Raw genomic sequence first — 21,327 nt, forward strand, 5'->3', positions numbered from 1 at the left:
ACCACCATGTAAATACAGCAATGCAGCCCTTCCGCCAATGGCAGAAATACTATACATATATCGTGTAACGTTTTTCAGCAGTGATGGGGATCACACATATATTCCCTCTTTTTGCATGCCTTCTCTGACCTGAGAATTCAGCCTAAAGACTCACTTTCTGGATGTATATCCAGCCATTGTTGTGTGTGAGCAGCATAGGGTGAATTTTATTCAAAGGGCGGGAATAGAACCAGCTCTCCCCAAGGAAACGATATAGCCTCTGCTTGTTGGCTTCCACAGTGGCAGGGTTAAGAACAGCAGCCTCAGTGTGTGGCAAAACATGGGGTTGAGCCACGAGCTAGCAGGGCACATTGGAGAATTGTTGTATGCCTCCTGGAACTGAATTAAATGTAACTAAACTAGGGCAGCATTGTTTCTAGGTTGGGGGAGGTGTACGTCGGCAATTATACCTTTGGGGGGGCCAATGTAGCCGGAGTTATGTGAAGAAGTGCCTGCCCTCCCAGTGGCAACCACAGCGCATGTACTCACTTCTGTTCCTTTCCACCATCCCATCTACTCTTAAGAATGTGTGCCGCTGTTTAACAGGCATAGTTTGCCAGGACCTGTTCATCAAGGCTGAAGCACTTGGTTAAAGGTACAGTGCTAAACTAAGATTGCTTGTGGAGACTTTTGGTCATAATATGGGGTTCACTGGGGGGGGGAAAAAATGTTCACTCTTCAAATCGGGAAGCCTTCTCATACATTCTGCATTACCCTTGGGAATCACTCTATACAGGAACCTCTCCCCAACCGCGGGGGATATGTCCCTGAAAACCCCCGTGGTTAGTAAAACCGCGGTTGGCAAATACACTATAAACAGAATAAAAAAGAATAGAAAAAGCATATAAATAGCATAAAAATCATGTTATTTACCTTGTTCCTACATTAAAAACCGCGGATACGCGAATTTCACTGCCGCGGTTGGCAAAAATTGTCGCAGAGTGGAAACCGTGATTACGTGAAATCCGCATATGGCAAACCCGCGGTTGGGGAGGGATCCCTGTATTTCAAGACCATTATTGAGCTTGGATCTGCTCGGTGGGCTTCCTATTGAGAATCCCACTTTACATGAATTATATGCTGGAGAAGAGGAACAGCAGGAGGCTGTAAGTGAAGCCAGGTTAAACCAGCAGCACCAGAGGAAAGCCACTACCTATCCAGCATGCTTTGTAGACCCAGGCGCACAGGTCTGAGATATAGATGGCCGCTCCTCTTGGGATGGAGTTGGACCTTCTCACAGGGCCCCCAAGGTCCGGGATAAATGCAGGACAGGCTGACTCTCGTCATGGGAACAAGATTCTGGTAACCTGCGATCAGTGAGCGAGTGGACCTCATGGAATCAGAAAGATCCTTTAAATCCCTGAGAGTAAACAAAATATCCTTTAGTCCCTCTCGGGTGCTGCCCCATATACTTTGCAAGTTGACATTGACTGAGGCAGACGGTCCCTCAAGAACTGAAGTCTTTCATTCAAGGCCTCCACTTGCCTGGATCGCGCATGAAGCGGGGGAAGCTTTGCAGATGGTGCCATAGCTGTCACTTTCTCCCGGCTACCCTGCAATGAGTTGAACCCCTCTCTGATGTTGGAGCACAGGAGGACAATGGAATCCACCGCTATCCTAGCCATTTGCTGCACATCTTGAGAGAGGCCACGTAGCATCTCCAATTCTCTACTAGCATCCTTCTCTTCATGTCAGGACCCAGAGATCATACATTTGCTCTGCAGCTAGGGGCTAACCTGTCTTGCGCCTCCGCTCAACTACATCAAGCTCCACTTCCACATCTGCATCTTCTGGCTTCCTTGTGCTCTGTGTCTCCCCACTTGTCAATCTCTCACTATTTGTACCCCTTGAGTGGGTGTCTCTGGGCTACTGAGCGCAAGGGAGACGATAAATGATGGTGTTGTGGTTGAAAAGGACTCGGCGGAGACTTCGGTACGGTACAACGATCGCTTTATTCAAGTGCACACCCGGAGAAATCCTTCTTCCCTCAAGCTCGAAAGAATTTCTGTTTTTACAGCAAAAAGCAACTGCAAAGATCAACATGTTGTTTTTGCACATACACATTACTTAGTAAAACGACAGACAAGTTATTGCCTGTCACCTGAGCTATTTGCATACTTTGTGGTTTTTGTTATCTGGGTCATAATGTTAAGATTCAGCTTAATAGTTTAGGTCCCTAACAATCCCCCCTTTTTGGCCCTTAGCAAGCGCCTGGCCCAAGGCAGCCATACCCATAGTTCCTCCGACTATGGAGTGTCCCAGGGATCCTCTGGGTTCCATAACCTTCGGATTCCACTAACTCTAAGCCTCTAATGACTTTGCATTGGCTTCGCTAGGTCTGGGTATAATGCCAGCAAATAGCAACTTCAGCCTAGCTTTTCCCTGTACTCGTATGTAGCCTCACACTGGTTGCTCCCAATCTGTTCCCTTATTTCTCAACGGTTCTATTTCAGTCTTCTGCAGGGCTTTAACCAAATCCTTATTCTTCTTTCTCTGGAGTGTGCAGGTGAGACAAATCATGTAGATCATTACCACCACCAAAACATGGGAGACTATTCTGATCCGGGGTGAATTTGTACATTAAGCCCCCAGTTCCACAAGTCCTCCAACCAAGTTGTGACTTGGATTTCCTCGACCTGGTCTTTTTATATCCTCGCTCTTCTGACGGAGGGTATAATAAGTCTTGTAGGCCTTATCTAACCCTGCCTTGATTTCATCCAAGTGCTCAGGCAGTGGGGATATCGGATCGGTGCACTGGTTAATGTACTGCTCGAGCTCGTCTCGAATGTCCTCCTTGGCATCCAGGTTAACTACTTCTCGTTGATGTATGTCCACCAGCTCTACCCTACCCACTCGTGATGGCAACTGTGGTTTAAAGCACACTGTTTGGTTTCCCAGCTGGCATCGGGTATACCCGTGCCAGAAAAATGTCTGGAATGTGGTGACGCAGTATTGGCCTTTACCCACGTAGGCTACTCGAGTTGGTTCCATGTTGGCTGGCATGGCCTCCATGGTACAATTGGCTGTGGTATTAAATCCGCACTTCGCCTCCTCTGTCTCAGAGATCGGGTGAGGGCACACAATTGTGGAGCCAGCGATGCTACATCCTTCCAGTGTGGTCCCTAACATCTTTCCTCGCATCTTTACTGCATATGGGAAGTGTGCTGTGATGTTTAACACTATATCCTTCCCTGATCACCCCTATGTTCTCTACTCTATAGAACTCTCGAGGTGGGGTTGAGACGGTGAGCACTGGTATAGCGAGTGCCATTCCCAACAACATTCCTTCCTTTACAATACAGTCGGTATCAGTAGAATACACACGCACTAATCCCCTGAGTTGGCAACCGGTTGTGTTGGACCCTGTTTTCCTTGTAAGCTTAATAAGCTGTTCGTTAGTGATCCATAAGGGAACCTCACCTTGGTGGATCTGCCTCGCATTCTCCCGTGTCTGTTCTATAACCCAGAATCCATAAGTGAAGTCCAGGCTCCGCGTTAGTCACCTGTTCTTTTGTTCATTGGGAGTCCCTTGGCCTGCCCGACTTGGTGCCCATCCCCCATAGAATTGTGCCATTTGTTTCATTACCCTGCCCAACAGGGTGGAGTATAACGCTCTGGTTTTTTCCCCGAGCACCAGGACGGTAACCCTACATCTGTAATGTTCAACACTACAGGTACCAACTCATGTATACATTATCATACAAAATCTTATCTTCCTTTACTAACACCAGTCCGTTCTCCGGTCCCTCCGACCGGCCGAGCGCACATTGTCACATTATCACATTCAGAATGTCCAATCCGGTCCTGGTTCCAATGCCATGTACGCCACAGATCTGTGCCTCCTGCTGTTGCGGGATGCTCGTGCCCGACTGGACACTCAGTACATATGAAGTTACTCACTGCTACGGATACTACTTGTTGCACCATTTTTCCTTTCCCAGTCCCTGTTTGATTAAAGGCGAGTTCCTCGTAGGTGCCTATAACATCATAGAAACATAGAAGATAGGAGTAGGCCATTCGGCCCCTCTAGCCTGTTCCGCCATTTAATGAGATCATGGCTGATCATCCAAATTCAGTACCCTGTCCCTGCTTTCTCCCCATATCCCTTTAGCCTTAAGAAATATATCTAACTCCTTGAATATATTTAATGAATTGGCCTCCACTGCCTTGTGTGGTAGAGAATTCCACAGGTTCACCACTCTCTGGGTGAAGAAATTCCTCTTCATCTCAGTCCTAAATGGCTTACCCCTTATCCTTAGACTGTGACCCCTGGTTCTGGACTCCCCTGCCATCGGGAACATCCTTCCTCTGTCTAGTCCTGTTAGAATTTTATAAGTTTCAATGAGATCCCCTCTCATTCTTCTAAACTCTAGCGAATACAAGCCCAATCGACCCAATCTCTCTTCATACGTCATTCCTGCCATCCCAGGTATCAGTCTGGTGAATCTTCGCTGCACTCCCTCCATGGTAAGAACATCCTTCCCCAGATAAGGCGACCAAAACTGCACACAATACTCAAGGTGTGGTCTCACCAAGGGCCCTGTACAACTGCAGCAAGACATCCTTGCTCCTGTACTGGAATCCTCTCGCTGTGAAGGCCAACATACCATTTGCCACTTTAACTGCCTGCTGCATCTGCATGCTTACCTTCAGCGACTGGTGCACAAGGACACCCAGGTCTCGTTGCACTTCCCCTTCTCCCAATCTATTGCTGTTCAGATAATAATCTGCCTTCCTGTTTTTGCCACCAAAGTGGATAACCTCGCATTTATACACATTGGGCAGATGCATGGCAGATGCAGTATAATCACCCAACCAGGTATCAAATTTGTCATGCATGGTACTCGTAAAATAAGTCATACATGCTCCTTCAGCGAAAGCCATGTGGCACAGCAGAAGCAACAAGCACTCGCTGGTTTATCCTGGTGATATCTGGAAAGCAAAAATGCATACGGGTATCCGGTTGTCACCGGGACCCAGTTATTTACTTGTCCTACTTCTGGCACCTTTAGCTTTTTCCTCCATCACATCGGTTTCCAAATCGCGGATCGCCTGTTTGTCCACAACTTTACACCGTAAACCATGCAGCTGCCGACATAGTTACCTCACAAACCTCTTGGCTCGTTCTTGGGCTGGTCCTACATCCTCACTTCCTGTCACAACATCCCCTGGCAGTCTCCTGCACGACCAGTCATCATTCGTAGGGTGTTAGTCCTACAGTCCTATTTGGCGTGGCCCTCCGTGCCATCAATATACTTGGCAGTAAGTCTGCCCATCCTTTACCTGTCTCTGTCATGGCCTTGACTAATGCTCTTTTTAGGGTCCGATTCATGCGTTCTATCATCCCCGAACTCTGGAGGTGGTAGGATATGTGGAATTTCTGTTTTATCCCCATTAGTTGGCACACTGCCTTTACCACTTGCCCTGTAAAATGTGTTCCCCTGTCTTTATCTGCAAAGGTACTCCCCGCCTTGGGATGATTTCTTCAGCTCCTATCCGCGCTACGGTATTAGCTGAGCAGTCTCGGGTGGCAACAGCCTTCACCCATCGTGTCAATAATTACCAAGCAATAATTCTTTCCCCGACTGGGGTATCTTTGTGTAATTCTACTATGTTAACTTCCTCTGGTCCTAAGGCGGCCACTACCACCCGATACATGGGTGCCTCTAGCGCCGCTCGTCTTGCCTACTTGTAAGGGATCACTTCCTTTCTGATGAGCTTTCACCTTAATTACTGCTGCTTCTTGAGGTAGTTTTGTAGCTTCCACTAATGCCTTTACTACTTTCTCATGCTGTACCGCTCCTCCACTTGAAGTGATGTACCCTCTCCCACTCCAGTCTGTCATATAGTCATGTACCACTCCAGAGGCATATCTACTGTCCGTATAAATATTGGCTGCCCTGCCCTCAATTCTGCTACTTGGGCTGACATTTCCCCTGGCAGTTTTCCTTGCAATATTATTTCTCCTTCTCCGTTTACGACTGCCCATCCAGTATGTGGACCCCCGTCCACATATCGTCAAGACCCATCGACAACGTCATTTCTGCCTCCTCTAATTCCTCCTTTTTAGTATACTGTAGAAGTCTGTTTCTAATTCTGTCACACAGTTGTGCTCTCCTTCTGTCAGCATACCTACCGCTGGGTTAACCCTACTGTCTTTCACTATCGATTTATCTCTAGGTAACAAGATGGCTTCCCATGCTGCTTGCCTGCTGTCTGAGACCATTCTCAGTTTCCCAGTGTTCAATAACTCTACTCTGGTGTGCAATATAATTTCTCCTGTCATCACTATCGGTTCGCTAGCCTTAACTGCCCATGTGGCACAGGCTATGGCCGCAATACATCGGGGCAGTCCTTTCGCCACTGGTGATTCTTTGGTGGAAAGGTATGCTACAGGTCTGATCCTATCCCATGTTCCTGGGCTAGTACTGTACTATAATAGCCACACTCATTATGTACAAACAGCTGGAACGGCTTTCCCATACAAGGAAGTCCTAATGCCGGGGCCTGTACTAAAGCCCGTTTTAACTCGCTATAAGCCTTATCTTGTTCCTATCCCCGTTCTACCGGGGCGCCCAGTGGATGACCCCCTTTAACTAGTCTCTGGTTGGGTTCTGCCTTTTCGGCGAATCCTTCCACAAAATTCCTGAATCTATCGTTAAACGGTATGAGCCGTCCGGCTTCCCTACCAGCCACACCCGTGAATTTGTGGTGGATTGGGTTTCTCTCACTACTGCTCGTTCCTCTAATTATTTCACTATTCTAACCACCGCTTCCTGTGCTTCCCTTTTTATAGGGTGTTGTTTGCGCGGGGTGTGCTCTGGTCCAGGGACGTGGACGGGTTCCATTACCACTTTCCCACAGTCCTGTTTATGTTTTGCCCATACCCCACTAACTTGTTGACACAAGATTCCCCAGGGTCCATGCTGTTCCCAAGGGTCTTCATTACTGGCCATTAAGGCAGCCACTGTGCCTCCCTTTCTCTTTCTATGATCCTCCCCTCTTTTGGGTCTATAATGGTCCCTAATTCCCTTAATAGGTCCATCCCTAGGATAGTACCTTCAGTATTCTTGAGCTTTAATGTTACTTCCCCCCCCACCCCAGTCACCAAAATAGTTTGAGAGGTGGTCGGGAGGTCTAAATCCGTAATTGAGACCGATGCCCCCGTATCTATTAACATCTGACACTGGTGGCCCCCCCCAGATTTGCTTCTTTAAATAGGCGGGGGTCTAGTTCTTTACTGGTTTCGATGGGGGTCGCCACTACCTATTTGAGTCAGCTCGACCACCAGTTCCCAGACCGGTTGTTCGGCTGGTGTTGGGTCCAGAGTTCCCTTGGCCCCTTTTGCCAGGGTCACTGTCCTTCCTTTCCTCCGCTAAGTTATTCCAGTCAATGTCTTCGTCATCGTCACTACTGTTGTATGGTGGCGACAAGGCCGCTACCTTTTCTGTCCTTTCTTGGGTTTTGTGGAGCCGATTAAAAAAAATTTTTTTTTTACTCGTCTACATAGTCCTAAATACAGATTGGTGAGTATTACTACGGCTTTCCCTTCCTTGTCCTTCTTTTGTGCTACCCACCATACTTTCTGGACTTCCGGGCATCTGTCCGGGTCCCAACCATCAGGTCCCCAGTCCAGGTCCGGCTTTTCTGTCTGTGGCATGCCGCCTTCTCGCAATTCTCTATTCTACTGACCAGCTTGGCATCTCCAGCCTGCGCGGTTCCATTGACCAGCGCGGCATCTCCAGCCTGCGCGGTTCTACTCTGACCAGCTCGGCATCTCCAGCCTGCGCGGTTCTATTCTGACCAGCACGGTGTCTGCAACCCTTTATCTTTTTTGTGGTTCTGACCAGCTCCCACAGCTCGGCTCTCTCTCGGCCTGCTGCCGTGGGTCGGCTCTGACCAACTCTGAGACTCCTCAGTCTCTGTACTGTCCGACCTTGCTGGTCCCCACAACTTACCGATTCACGGATACCCGCTTGTTATCCTTTCCACCGTTCCGATCAAGTAAGGCATAAAAATTATACTCGACCATACGGTCTTGTGGATCCGATATGGGTATTCTGCCGACTATGCCAAATCTGTTGTGGTTGAAAAGGAGACTTTGGTACGGTACAACGATCGCTTTATTCAAGTGCACACCCGGAGAAATCCTTCTTCCCTCAAGGTCGAAAGAATTTGTTTTTTTACAGCAAAAAGCAACTGCTTTTATGCTTGAAAACCGCAAAGATCAACATGTTGTTTTTGTATGTACGCATTACTTAGAAAAACGACAGCAAGTTATTGTCTGTCACCTGAGCTGTCTACACACTTTGTGGTTTCTTTTATCTGGGTCATAATGTTAAGACTCAGCTTAACAGTTTAGGAGGAAACTGCAAGGACTTGATCTTCTCTGCTGTATCCTGGCTTGCAGCCTCTAGAGGAAAGAAACAGTACTGTTAGCAGCATTCTATCTTCAGAGACCCACAAAGTATATGATTATGAATTAAGTGGCAACTGGTGAAGAGACTGAAGAATGCATAGTTTTTATGCACTCATGGTGGCACATCTCTGTCCCCCAACTGCCAGGTCAGAGTTGAAACCAATTATGGCCATTGCTGTTAAATGCTAGGTGTTGGCACGTCTTCCTCCAGTGGCCTGGTGTTCCCTGGCATTGTGCGTTGCCTTCTCCTCCTGCAGGAGAAATGCACAGTGTTCATTAGTTGCTGCAGTTCCCAGATCCTTCAGTCACAATCAGTAAGGAATCCTGAATGGCTGATAGCAAGGGTAGGTCTAATAGAGCTAGCACCTAGGATGTGAGACTTCAACATGCTAGCACGCATTACAGGATGTGAGACACACTATGAATGCTGCCAAATGATTTTGCTTCTGGGACAAAGAATATGGTGCTGTGTGATACCCCAAATGGCAATTATAACGATTCTAAGGAATATTCACGTGCTTCTGTATGATTCCGTTATCTGCCCTGTTACTCTTCTGGAAATACTCGTAACTTTGCTGACCTAGTGAGGGTTTAGGAGGCCCTACTCATAGCCGCTTCCTTTCATAAAGCCTGTGTTGCTGCATGTGATGGCTTCTTCCCAGGTACTCCAATGATTGCAACCCTCCTTTCTCTAATTTGCGCCATCAGCACTTCCACATCAGCCTTCGGGACGTCGGATGATTCCCTTTTCCTTTCTGTAGCTCCAGCCTCTTCCAAGCGCCTGCCCAGCCCTTTAACTGCACGCTGCCCTTTCAACAGGGATGTTGCGGCCTTGGTCTGCCCCCTTCCCAAATTTTCCAGGTTGTCCCGGGTGTATCTGGGCCCTTGGTGGGAATCTCCCCCTCGTCACGCCAGCGTTATTTAAATTTGCTGACCCCGGGTTTTCCAACGGGGTCAGCCTCCATTGTTTCCAGACGGCATAGGACCCACTCTGCCACCACATTGGAGACCTAGGATGGTTTTTACAGCTTTGGCTGAACGTGCACCTGGGCTGTGTGCTAGGTACAAGTAGCTTCCCAGTGGGGCACAGCAGATGGCTTTCTCTGCATTAAAGACTGTCCCTCAAACAGATACTCCACCAAACAGAGTAACCAATTAAGATGCCCTTTTTATTTCCAACTAGGTGAACAGTGATTTTGTTGCAGCTGCTACTCGTGGTGCGATGGCGGTTGTTGATGGGAACATCATGGCCATCAACCCGGGAGAATATACCAAAATGCAGATGTTCATCTGGAACAACATTTTCTTCAGTTTTGGATTCGACATCCGGGACAACTATAAGGAGTCTGGGGGGGATCACGCTGCCTACGTCGCGTCGAGCAATGATTTGAAAGGGATCCAAGCTTATAGTAATCTGGATGTGGAGGGTCTGCACGTGCTGGGGACCGTAATCGTGGATTACCGGGGTTATCGGGTAATTGCACAGTCCATTATCCCTGGAATTCTGGAACGTGAGCAGGAGCAGAATGTGGTGTATGGATCGATAGATTTCGGGAAAAGTGTCACCACTGATCTTGAGTACATCAACCTGTTGCTGAAAACCTCCACGCCCCTGCGGATTCAGAAGCATCTGGTCCTGAATGAAAGAGAGCAGCCCGTCCTGCTGTGCTCTTCCGTGGACTGCAAAGGGATTGTGGGCAATGACGGGCGACACTACCTTCTGGATCTGTTCCGGACATTCCCCTCGGATCTGAACTTCCTGCCGGTAGCCGGTGAAGAGTTGCAAGAGGAATGTCGAAGATTAGGATTCCCGAAGGAATATCGACATAAACTGTGTTGCTTACGACCGGAACTGGTGGAGAATTTCATCCAACATAAGTAATGTTTTATCTAATGTAATGTGTAGAGGATCACAGAATGTTACAGCACAGAATCAGGTCTTTTGGTCAATCCAGTCAGTGCTGGTGTATTTCTCCACATAAACCACCTAGTCTGATCCCACTCCCACTCTGCAGCTTGCCTTTTAATACCCTTTGAATATTTCTTTTTAAAGCAACTATTTAATTCCCTTGCTTTTACATCCTTGATTTTGCTTTTCTTTTAATGTCCTTATCTACTTGCACTACCGCCTTTTTAGCAACCTATAAAGTTGTACACCAAGGTTCTTCTGCTCTGCTACTTCATTTTAAACTCTACCATTTAAGGTGTATTTCCTTTCCTATTCTTGGTTTCAAAAGGTCTTATTTTACATTTTATCCATATTGAACTGCCTCTGTCACCTACATACTAGCCTATTGATGTCCTCCTGCAATCTTTCACAATCCTCATCCCATTTTGTTGTAATCAGCAAATTTCAATATTTAATTTACTGTGTATATATAAATAATCCAAATTATTTATGTATATAATACATGAGAACCCCAAACTTGAATACCTGTGGAACACTCTTAACACCTCTTTCCAGCTTGAGAAGTTTTCTTTCACCCCTACCGTTTGCTTTCTATCCTCCAACCATCTCTCTCTTCGTATGGCCACAGTCTCCTCATTTCCATGTGCCATTATCTTTGTCATAAGAACTTTGGAACAGAAGTAGACCATTCAACCTTAAACATTCACTCCCTCCACCACCGGCACACCGTGCCTGCAGTGTGTACCATCTACAAAATGCACTGCAGCAATTTGCCAAGGCTTCTTCAACAGCACCTCCCAAACCCACGACCTCTACCACCTAGAAGGACAAGGGCAGTAGGTGCGTGGAAACACCATCATCTGCAAGTTCCCTCCAAGTTACACACCATCCTGATTTGGAAATATATCGCCATTCCTTCATCGTCGCTAGGTCAAAATCCTGGAACTCCCTCCCTAACAGCACTGTTGGGAGTAACTTCACCACACGGACTTCAGCGGTTCAAGAAGGCAATTAGGGATGGGCAATAAATGCTGGCCTTGCCAGCAATGCCCACATCCCAGGAACAAATTAAAAAAGAAAAAACCTCTCTCTCCTGTTCTGCCATTCAAATAGATCATGGCTGATCTGTACCTTGCCTCTCAACCTACCTTGGTTCTGTAACCCTTAATACCCTTGCCTAACAAAAATCTAGCAATCTCTGTTTAAGTTTTCAATTGACTTTGCAATAATAGTCTTTTTGGGGAGAGTCTCTTGAATAGTTTCTTATCAATGTTTTGTGAGAATTCATGTAAATCACATCCACTCCATTTCCTTTATCAATTCTCTGTTGTTTCATCAAATGTCTTGTTTCTTACTCTGTGCAGGGCTATGGTTCTAGACCTCAATGGCACGAGCTGACCTTGAGGACCTGGCACCAAGTGGCTGTTCTACTTGTGTGAATCCAACCAACCTGTGTTGTTTGGAGGGTGCATCAAAACCAAGCCAGATCCTGATGTCACCTGACATCTATAAATGTGCACTTTCCACTGAATAGTGGTTAGAAGAAGGAATATTGTCTAATTCCCTACCCTCCCTCAAGGCTTGGCATAATTGGGCCAATTGTAGCACCCCTACCACCATCTGGGGCTGATATCCAGTAACTCCAAAAAGATATCACAAAGCCTTATTTAAAATGTTACTCTGTCAGCAGACTTGCATTGTTTTAGATTTTCTCCCCATGGCATATACTGCACTCCTGTCACTCCTGCTGAGTAGCCATCTGCTGGGAAGTATCTAAGCATGCTATGGTGTGGCGGGGCCTCTTTGCTTTCCCCCCCCTCTTTTTTTATTTCTCTCCTCCACATGGGTATGTCTTTAGCTTTAGCCTATTGTCATCAAATAGTAATACAACTAAAATTATAAACTGAATATGGTGACCCAGCTTTATTAGTAGTCTGGACAAACCATGAGGTAGGTACAACACACACATGTGGCATTTGAACAATTCTGGCTGTTGGAACAACATTCTGCATTGTGGGGTGATATTTTTAATGCAAACAACACTAGTGCAGATCCTGGTTAGATGTGTGGTGAGATCAGTCTTTCCCAAATTCAGATTGACTGGATTGGATAGATGTAAGCAGACTATTTCACTTGGACTGGGAGCACAGACCTGGAGGACATAGTTTAAAATTTACAAACCTCTTGGAAAACAGTTTTCTTTTCTACTATATTTGAAACTGGTTTGTGTTTAAAATGTTGTGAGGTATAAATATAGTACACGGTATGAAGCAGTGATAGATATTGAGCTTATCCCACGTGTGAGGAAGATCTCATGGCTCCCACGCGGGTTAAACTCCTGTGTTCTTCAATTGTTCTGATTTCTCGGAGTGACCAGGTAACCTGCTCCCAGGCCTCTGCCAAAGCCATGAGATGCCGTGTGTAGACCAGGAGACTTGACCACTGGTTCCCACCTCATCACCTGGTGCAGAGTGCCCATCCTCTACTTGGCATTTTCTACAAGTGCGGGTACAAATGGAGATGTGCCACATGCAGATATATTTGTGAGACCTGTTACTGCGCAGTTCATCGCTTTGCAACATCAGTGCGCCAAATCCTTCTAGATTTTGAAATGATATCTCCCAACAGGACACTTTTTGTTTCTTGAACGTACAGTAGGAAGCCCATGTTCTGTAATATTGACCGTGCTGCTGCTGCTAACCACCAACTTACCATCTCTGCTCGTGTTCCGTTCGGCTGTTTTTCATACTTTAGGCACACGCAGTTTGCAAAGCTCTTGAAGGAGAAAATGCGCAGAAGTGACAGAAGAAAGAGTTTAATGGAGGATGGAGAGAGCGCAACAGAAAATTATGGTAAGGGAGTCCAGTGCTTCCAGAAGTTAGCTGAGGGTGGGGCTGGAGGGTGGTGGGTGGGGTGGGGGGGAGGGAAATGGTAGATGGGAGAGTTGTGGAGCAGGCATTGGCGGTGATGTCTAGATTGGTGGAGAGCGCTGCATACTGCATGTGAAAAATGTCAACAATGCTGGTGTGGGAAATACAAGTGAACTCTGAGTTCTAGGATACTGTCAGAGTCCTAAGATCACAAATCACAGCTCCAGCATACTGCAATTGAGTTGAATTCTGATCAACAAAAAACACTCCCTTGATAGGGTGGGTTCTGTGAGATTACTCAATACTGACATTGTGAGGGTTGATGTGGGGTATGGGTACGCTCAGGATTGAACCCATCCCCCACACTCTATATATTGCTTGAGAATAAAGTTCCGGAATGCAGTCTTATGTCAATATAGCAAATAGATAATAGCCCAGATTTTGTGATAATTGTCAGCATTGCTCAGCGGTAGCACTCTTGCCTCTGAGTCAGATGGTTGTGATTTCAAGTCTCACTTCAGCACTTGACCACATAAGCTAGGCCCACATGTCAGTGCAGTAACAAGGGAGTGCTGTAGTGTCATCCATGCTGTTTTTACTCTTAAACTGAGGCCTCTTCTGTCTGTTGAGTGGTTGCGTGGCACCATTCGGAGAAGAGCAGATGTCCCCCAAGTCCTGGCCAACCTCAACAAAAACAACCAAAACCGATTAACTGGTCATTTATCTCATTTGCTGTTTATGGGACCTTGCTGTGCGCAAATTAGCGGCTGCGTTTGCCTACAAAACAAGTGACTGCCCTTCAAAAGAACGCAAGCTCTTTCTTTTTATAATGGAAAAATAATTCTATCTCTACATCAGTGGTGCAGGTGCACTTGCACCAGAGCGTGGGGTGCTGTGATGATTTTGTGACTGTAAGCCATGCGTCTTGTTTGAACAGACTACAAGCACAGGAAAAGCTTGCCTGGAGCGCTTGGCACACAGCACACTTGGTTGGGGAGCGCAAAATCTTAAAAAGCTGCTGCTTGCCGTAAAAGGGGAAGTTGTGGCGGTAACAGAAAACATGGGAGTAATTGTTCACAATGCAACCATTTGGGTAAAACCGCTCCCTTCGGTGCTGAAGCATTGGAGATGCTGGAGCAGGAGGTGCACTACATGGGGGCTGGATGACCCTCTACGGGGCTGAAGACTACATTCCAGTACAAGCACAAGTGCCATCTGCATTGAGGGAGGTCTCGGCCTTGGTCAATGCAGTTATCCAGGTCCCTCTTACTTGCCTGCAAATTTAAGAAATAGACTGGTACAAGGAGGGAAGCAAAGGCTAGTGTACTCATCACTGTTGCACGCAATTTTTTTGCAACCCCTCAAGCATGGAATGCACCTCAGCTGGGAACTGCTGCACCCTCGGGAATGTACCATTTCAAGCAATGTGCATGACCATTGCCCTTGTGCACGCACTGTTTCATTGCGCCGAAGCCACAATACACACATTTTTTGATTTTTAGGTGGCGGTGACAGCTGATGAACAGCAAACCGATGTTGAGGTGCCTGGGCTGAGGAGCTCCTTTGCTCTAGAAGCTTTCTCCGTGGAGTCTGCAGCCGTGGATGCCGAGGATAGCCTTGTTTTCCTAACGGCCATCCACATAGTCTTCTACATAAAATGCAGATACTGTGAAATGCCATACAATGAAGGCTGACATGAATCAGTCATTCATGAAAGAAAGACTTATGAAATAATACTAAGCGGCCTGCGGGTGGCGCTGTCCAGGGAGAGTATAAATACTCGGGCACGGGCCCAGCTTGCACAGGACATTCTTAACAGGAACTAGTGAAGGACACAACTAGACCTCCAGTTGATTAAAGCTTTGTTTAACGCTTAGACCAAGTGCCTAGTAGTTTTCTTACGTCAAAGGCGTTACAGCTGCTCCCAGGATAATGGCCACTGATATGCACAGTGTTATTTCTATGATCACATTCCAAATGAATGCAGACCCTTTTGACGAAGGCCACGGCGGGGTTCATATAATGAAGAGCCCTGCCGCCTAGAGGGGTAATCGTGCGTGATTCTGAGGAAACCCTGCTGCCTGCCTGGTAGCTGTGTTTTGTTTAGCCAATGCCTTTTGGCACAGGAAAGGTGGTCCTATCAAACATTGCAGTGTTCACTTCCCTGATGCACTGTAGACTGTCTGATATGGCAGACGAATGCTAGGGTAGCATAAAAACCTCATGTTGTGGTAATCACTACAATGAGAAGAGCCAACCCTGATCCAGATGCGTGCAGATCATTGGGCAGCAGACAGCTGTGAAGTGGAGCTGGTGAAAATGGGTGTTCGCTGACGTGTCCAGAGGCAGGGCCGGGCATGTCCAGAATGTCTTGGGTTGTTGCACCTGCATCACAAACTCCTCTTCCTCATATCAGCAGCTTATTTGGAACCCACAAATGAATATGCATCCTTGCCTTTTTAAGTTGCAACTTCAAAGCGAGCAGCATGCAAGAATGGTTTAAAAATAAAATAAAGCACAGTGGCAGGCATAAAAACAGAAAAATGCAATAACAGAGGCCGAAACCAGCTAATAATGCATGGAGCAAATTGCAGCAATAGGAAGAGTAACTCGCGCAAAAAAAAAAAAAAAAAATTGCCGCATTGCTTTAAGAGACCTTCTGCAGCAAGCAAACTGCCCAGGGCTCCTGTGCAACCGCTTTTTCTGGTGGTGCCTGAACTCGTATTAGGTTTAATGCATGACCATATTTTACTAATTTAAATATAGAAAGGAGGTCTGCACCTGTCGATGGCACTGCCTCTTTTTGAAATGGCTGCAATCATGCCACAGGAATTGGGCACACGCAGGGTTGTCAACTCTCCATTAATCTCCTGGGCACCACCGAGCAACCCAGGAGAAAAATCGTTGGGGCATTTTCTTTTCTGTTGAACACTTTCCTTTTATTAGCTGTAAAAATAATGCCGATTTTGGGGGTGGGGGGTGGGTGTGGAACGTGTTAAGTCTGTGTGTTATAGTGAGAATTACTACACAGACCACAAGAGTAAATTCAACAGGTCTTTACTGGTTGGAGGTCGGACTATACTGAATACAATATTATTACACTGTGCTTATATACCGGTGTGGTCACCACCGGTATTACGTATACAGCAGCCAAAGAAAGTAGTACCTTTCTTAAGGTGGACCAGGCTTAAGTTCTCTTTAAGGTGGAACACGTTACATACACCACAGAAAGGCTGTTTGATTGGGTGAGGCGGAGGGGTGCATAATGTGGTGATAACCTCCAGGAATACATCCTACCAGAGTGGGCAACCGTAGGCACACCTGACCCAGCAATCAGTTATTCAGCCAACTTTGCCTGCAGAGTGCCAGAAAAGACAGTATCTTTCGTGCATCTTGCTCAGAATGATTTATCAGTCACATCTCAAGTCTGCTTTGTGCCAGATCTCAATGGCACATTTCTCTGTAAATGTGCACTAATGTCTTTTTTTAAACAGCTTTTAATGGGACCTGTACACTGTAATATAACATAGGAAAAGTAGAGGATGAGATACAAGCCTGTGTGTCTAACATTCAAGCTTTTCTAACCTATCACTCCACTGTCTTTTAAATGCTCTCCTATAATGGTGGTAATGCTCTGGGTGTCTGGTGTCTGGAGACCTTGTCCTAACTTGCACTGCAGTCTTTTTTTTCCCCCCCCCTATAGGTTATACAAGAGACGCTGAAGAAATGAAGGCAGTATGTCAGGAAGTGGGCTCCATCACTGACACCATCTTTGACATTCGTTTCAATCCAAATGTTTATTCACCAGGTAACGTACAGCGCTTGGAGCAGCATTATCCATTAACAGAAACATGTCTATGAATATTTCGGCCCAAATATTGCACCGTGGGATAAACGTTTGGATTTTAAGATGCTGAAGGGAGCACTGATGGGTTTAAGAAATTGCAGTTGTTGCTGTTACTTCCCAGTAATAAGGTGGGATGTATCACCTTGGGAAGTCTTTAGGTATTCCCAGCAAATCCTATTGGGAGGGTCTTGTCTTTTCTTGTTGGAACATGTCTTATTTTTTGGTGCAAGAATTGTCACTGAATCTCGATATGTAGGCAGACCTAGTTTATACTGATTTTATGGGCCAGCATAACAGATTAATAGGTAACAATAGCATCTTCTCAGATATTATTTAGGTACCCTGTGTAGGATCAGGGCCTGTCTTATCAGGGAATTGAACTCTTCTTTCAACTGGGATGGAATTTCTGCTGGGATCAGAACCAGTTCATCATAATTATTTGGCAACAATAGTGCAGTGGTTATGGTACTGGACTAGTCATCCCTAAATCTCATCGTGGCATCTTGTGACTAAAATTCAATAAATCTGGTAATGTATAGTTTAGCACCAGGAAAAATGCCCATGAAAGCTGTTGTAAAAGATCAACTGGTTTACTATTCTTCAGGGAAGAGAACCTGCTACTCCTATTCAGTCTGACCTACATGTGACTCTGGTCCCACAATACCTGGTTAACTCTTAATCCTCTCTGAAGTGGCCTGGCCAGCTGCTCAGTTGTCGAGGGCAACACGACTAATGAGGGGCAATAAATGTGGCTTTGCTGGTGTCGCTCACATCTGAGGAACAAATATAAAAAAGGAAGTGGAGATTTGGATTAAACTGGCTTGATTTCAAGGAGATGCTAAGATTTAATGACATTCTTTACACAAGGTGTCCTGATGGCTCAGTTGATTAATGTACGGTCCTGTTTGCTACTGAGCTATTTAGACCGTGAGGTTTTGATGACAACTTGCATTTATATAGTGCCTTTAATGTAGAAAGCTATCCTAAAGTGCTTCATAGAGGCAAAAAAATAGTTGGCTGATCCAAAGAAGGAAATATTGGGAAGGGTGACCAAAAACTTGGTCAAAGAGTTAGGTTTTAAGGAGGGTCTTAAAGGAGGAGAGCGATGTCTTGAGGGAGGGAATTAAAGAACATGGGACCTAGGCTGTAGAAGGCCTGGCCGCCAATGGTCAGAGGAATGGAGGACGGGGAATGAAGAGTTCAGTGAGAGGGATGGATTTGTAGAGCTGGAAATACAAGAATAGGGAGGTGTGAAGGATTTAAACATGAGGATGAGAATTTAAAATTTAAGGTATTGGGTGACTAGGAGCCAATGCAGATCAGCAAGGACGGGTCATGTGCGAGTGGAACTTGATGTGGGATAGGATATGGGCAGCAGAGTTTTGGATGAGCTGAACTTTGAGCATGGCTGGGATGCTGGCCGCGAGAGCATAAAAATTAGGAGCAGGAATAGGTCATACGGCCCTTTTGAGCCATTCAGTAAGATCAGGGCTGATCTCTGACCTCAACTCCACTTTCCTGCCTGATCCCCATATCCCTTGATTCCCCTAGAGTCCAGAAATCTATTGGAATAGTTAAGTCTGGAGGTGACAAAAGCATTGGATGAGGGTTTCAACAGGTGCAGCGATGGAGGCAGATAATGTTGCGGAGATGGAAGTAGGCAGTTTTTGTGCTTGAGAGATATGGGGCTGGAAGCTCTGGATCAAATAGGACCCTGGGCTTGTGAACAGCTTGGCTCAGCCTGAGGTAGTGCTTGGGGAGGTGTTTGGAGTCATTACAAGGATGCGGAGTTTGTGACAAAGGCCAATGACGATCACTTTGGTCTTCCAGTGTTTAGCTGGAGGAGATTGTGGCTGATCCAAGCAGTCTGACAACACGGGCAGAGGAGGACTCAAAGTGGTGGAGAGCCAAGAGCTCGGTGTCATAAGCATCCATATGAAAGCCAATCCCATGTCTGCTGATAATGTCGCCATTGGGTAGCATGTAGATTAGCTAGACTAGAATTCAAATCTCAAACTTTCCTGATGTGTATAGCTCAGGGCCAAATTGATCTGCATTTTCCCACTAAGCAATCAGAAACTCTGTATATATTCTGCTTAGCAACATTATCACTTTCCTATATATATTACAATTTATTATATAGAGTAAATGACCACCTGACATTTTTGGAGCTATCAAGCACAATATTCTCCAACCAATTTTGGGCCTCTTCGCGCCATCTGAACTTCCAGGTTGCCAGGTGTCACTTGGTTCTATTTTATTCATTTGATGAAATCTGATACAGTTTGACAACTGTGGGAGAGGGAAGTAGTTGCCAATTGGGAAAGATACTGTTTTTTGGGAAATGGGTTGGTAGCGGATATAGAAGAAAAGTCAAAGACGGCATTGGTCTAAAGGTGGGTGCCACTGTGGGAAACGTGCCATCTACCTTTGAAACCACTGATATCATCACTGACATTCCTTATCTTGACTAGCGCAGTACTTGGTTCTAACATTGGAAGGTACAACACCCTGTTAGCACCATTGTGAGACCCAGTGATTTCCATTACCGACCTGCTATTCCATCACATGTAATGATCATAAAATAGATTTCTTGGCTTACCACAAGCACGTTGTAGGTAATTGGCTTATTGTGAATGCATTGTAAATAATTGGTTGTGAGCATGTTGTACATTATGTGGCTGAAGCTGTTTTTTAATCGCTTGATGCATCATGTAACAGCTGGTGGGCTTCTCTGCTGAGATGCAGTGGGTTGGTTGTCATCCAAATTGACTTTTTGTTGCAGATGTAAGATTTCCTGAGTCTGAACAGGAGGCTCTGCAACTTCAGAAGCGATTGATGAAAGACATTGCAGCCTTCCTCGTGTCTGTACAGATTCCCAGTTTTGTAAGTGACTGATTTTTTTATTGCAGATTTACAAGAATGAGATCGGAGATGAGAAAATATCGTGACAAACTTAACATCACACTGAAGCTCTATTATTAAAGCATTAGAGGTTATGGGGAATTTAATTTAAGTGTTTGAAATTGTGAAATAGATGGTGAAAAAATATTTCCACCAGCTGGTGAATGGTAACCAGGAGCACCCACTTATTAGTGCTAGAAGTATAAGGGAGAGGTTAGAAGAATGTTTTAATGCAAACGTTTATTGGAATGTGGAATGCTTTATCACAAGTAGGTACTGATCCGAGTCAAAGATGATATTTAAGGAGGAATTAGATAAACGCTTAAAGGAACATATTAAAAGGTATGGAGAGAGAGCAGGGAAATGGGATCAAAATATAGTTCTGATTGCAAGCCTCAGACCTCACAAAATTTGAAAATAAATGAGCACTTTTGGATGAAATATTTTCACAGCTGTTTGTCATTAAGTGGTTACGGAGGAGGTGTTGCGGAGATGTGGCTGTTGGGAGAAGATGTCTATTAGATGGTGTCTGGCATACAGACTGAACTCTCTTTTTGATTTCCAGATCAAAGACTGTGTGAGTCATCTCACTGTGCCTGCCGATGGTACCACAATGACCGATGCCCTGCACAAATACGGAATTAATATTCGATACATTGGTAAAATAACGCAGGTGATAAGCCAGTCACACGACAAGCAATATCTGGATCATATCTTGGTATGTATTCAACTAAGAGAGATCTTGCTTTGTGCGGAGGACTGATTACCAAACTCTGTGATATATGGTCTTAAAATGCCACCATCATCTATAATTGATGATCCTGAGTTTACACATGATGGGCTCTCCCAATGGCTCAGTCCATAATTGCACTGCATAGTGTGGAACTGAGCCATACAGACCAGGGAATTCCAGCTTTGAACCCCAGTTTGTGCTGTGATCTCAGCCAAGGTGGCAGTGGGGCCCTCGAATCAGCCTTTGCATCCCTGAGTGAGAGTGCGTGCGGACCGTATTGGGTTCAGTTCTGATGCTGCCCTCGCTGATATTATACGTGAGAAAGAGCCACTCGGGCAATGTACCAAAGGGTGGCTGGTGCTTGTGGAACTGTACCCCAGCACAAGGCATCACATTCAGAAGAGGAGGGGAGCGAATTAGATATGGTGGAAATATATGGGTTATGTACTTGCATACATGACGACACAAGACTGAAGCTTCGTGGCTAGCTAATGATATCTCAGTGGTGGGCAAGAGACGATCTGTAATGAACAAATAATTATCTCCTGGCCAATTGTCTTTAGAAGTATACCGTTGCAGCTTATTACATAGTATTGGCCTTTGCCA

At 45.8% G+C, this 21,327-nt stretch overlaps 1 protein-coding gene across 1 annotated transcript in view; it reads left to right on the top strand.

Moving 5' to 3' along the window:
• The window catches only part of LOC147104275 (clustered mitochondria protein homolog), an 83,275-nt gene that overhangs the window by 41,577 nt on the left and 20,371 nt on the right, over window positions 1-21,327 (top strand). Inside the window, exons 10-14 of the mRNA XM_085961469.1 lie at window positions 9,642-10,336; window positions 13,122-13,219; window positions 16,941-17,045; window positions 19,870-19,970; window positions 20,554-20,706. Of these exons, the coding sequence (XP_085817595.1) occupies window positions 9,642-10,336; window positions 13,122-13,219; window positions 16,941-17,045; window positions 19,870-19,970; window positions 20,554-20,706 (1,152 nt within the window). The remainder of the gene's footprint in view (window positions 1-9,641; window positions 10,337-13,121; window positions 13,220-16,940; window positions 17,046-19,869; window positions 19,971-20,553; window positions 20,707-21,327) is intronic.

This window comes from Somniosus microcephalus, chromosome 19, assembly GCF_052327205.1.
Source record: "Somniosus microcephalus isolate GS21.2 chromosome 19, FLI_Smic_1.0, whole genome shotgun sequence".
Lineage (NCBI taxonomy): Eukaryota > Metazoa > Chordata > Chondrichthyes > Squaliformes > Somniosidae > Somniosus > Somniosus microcephalus.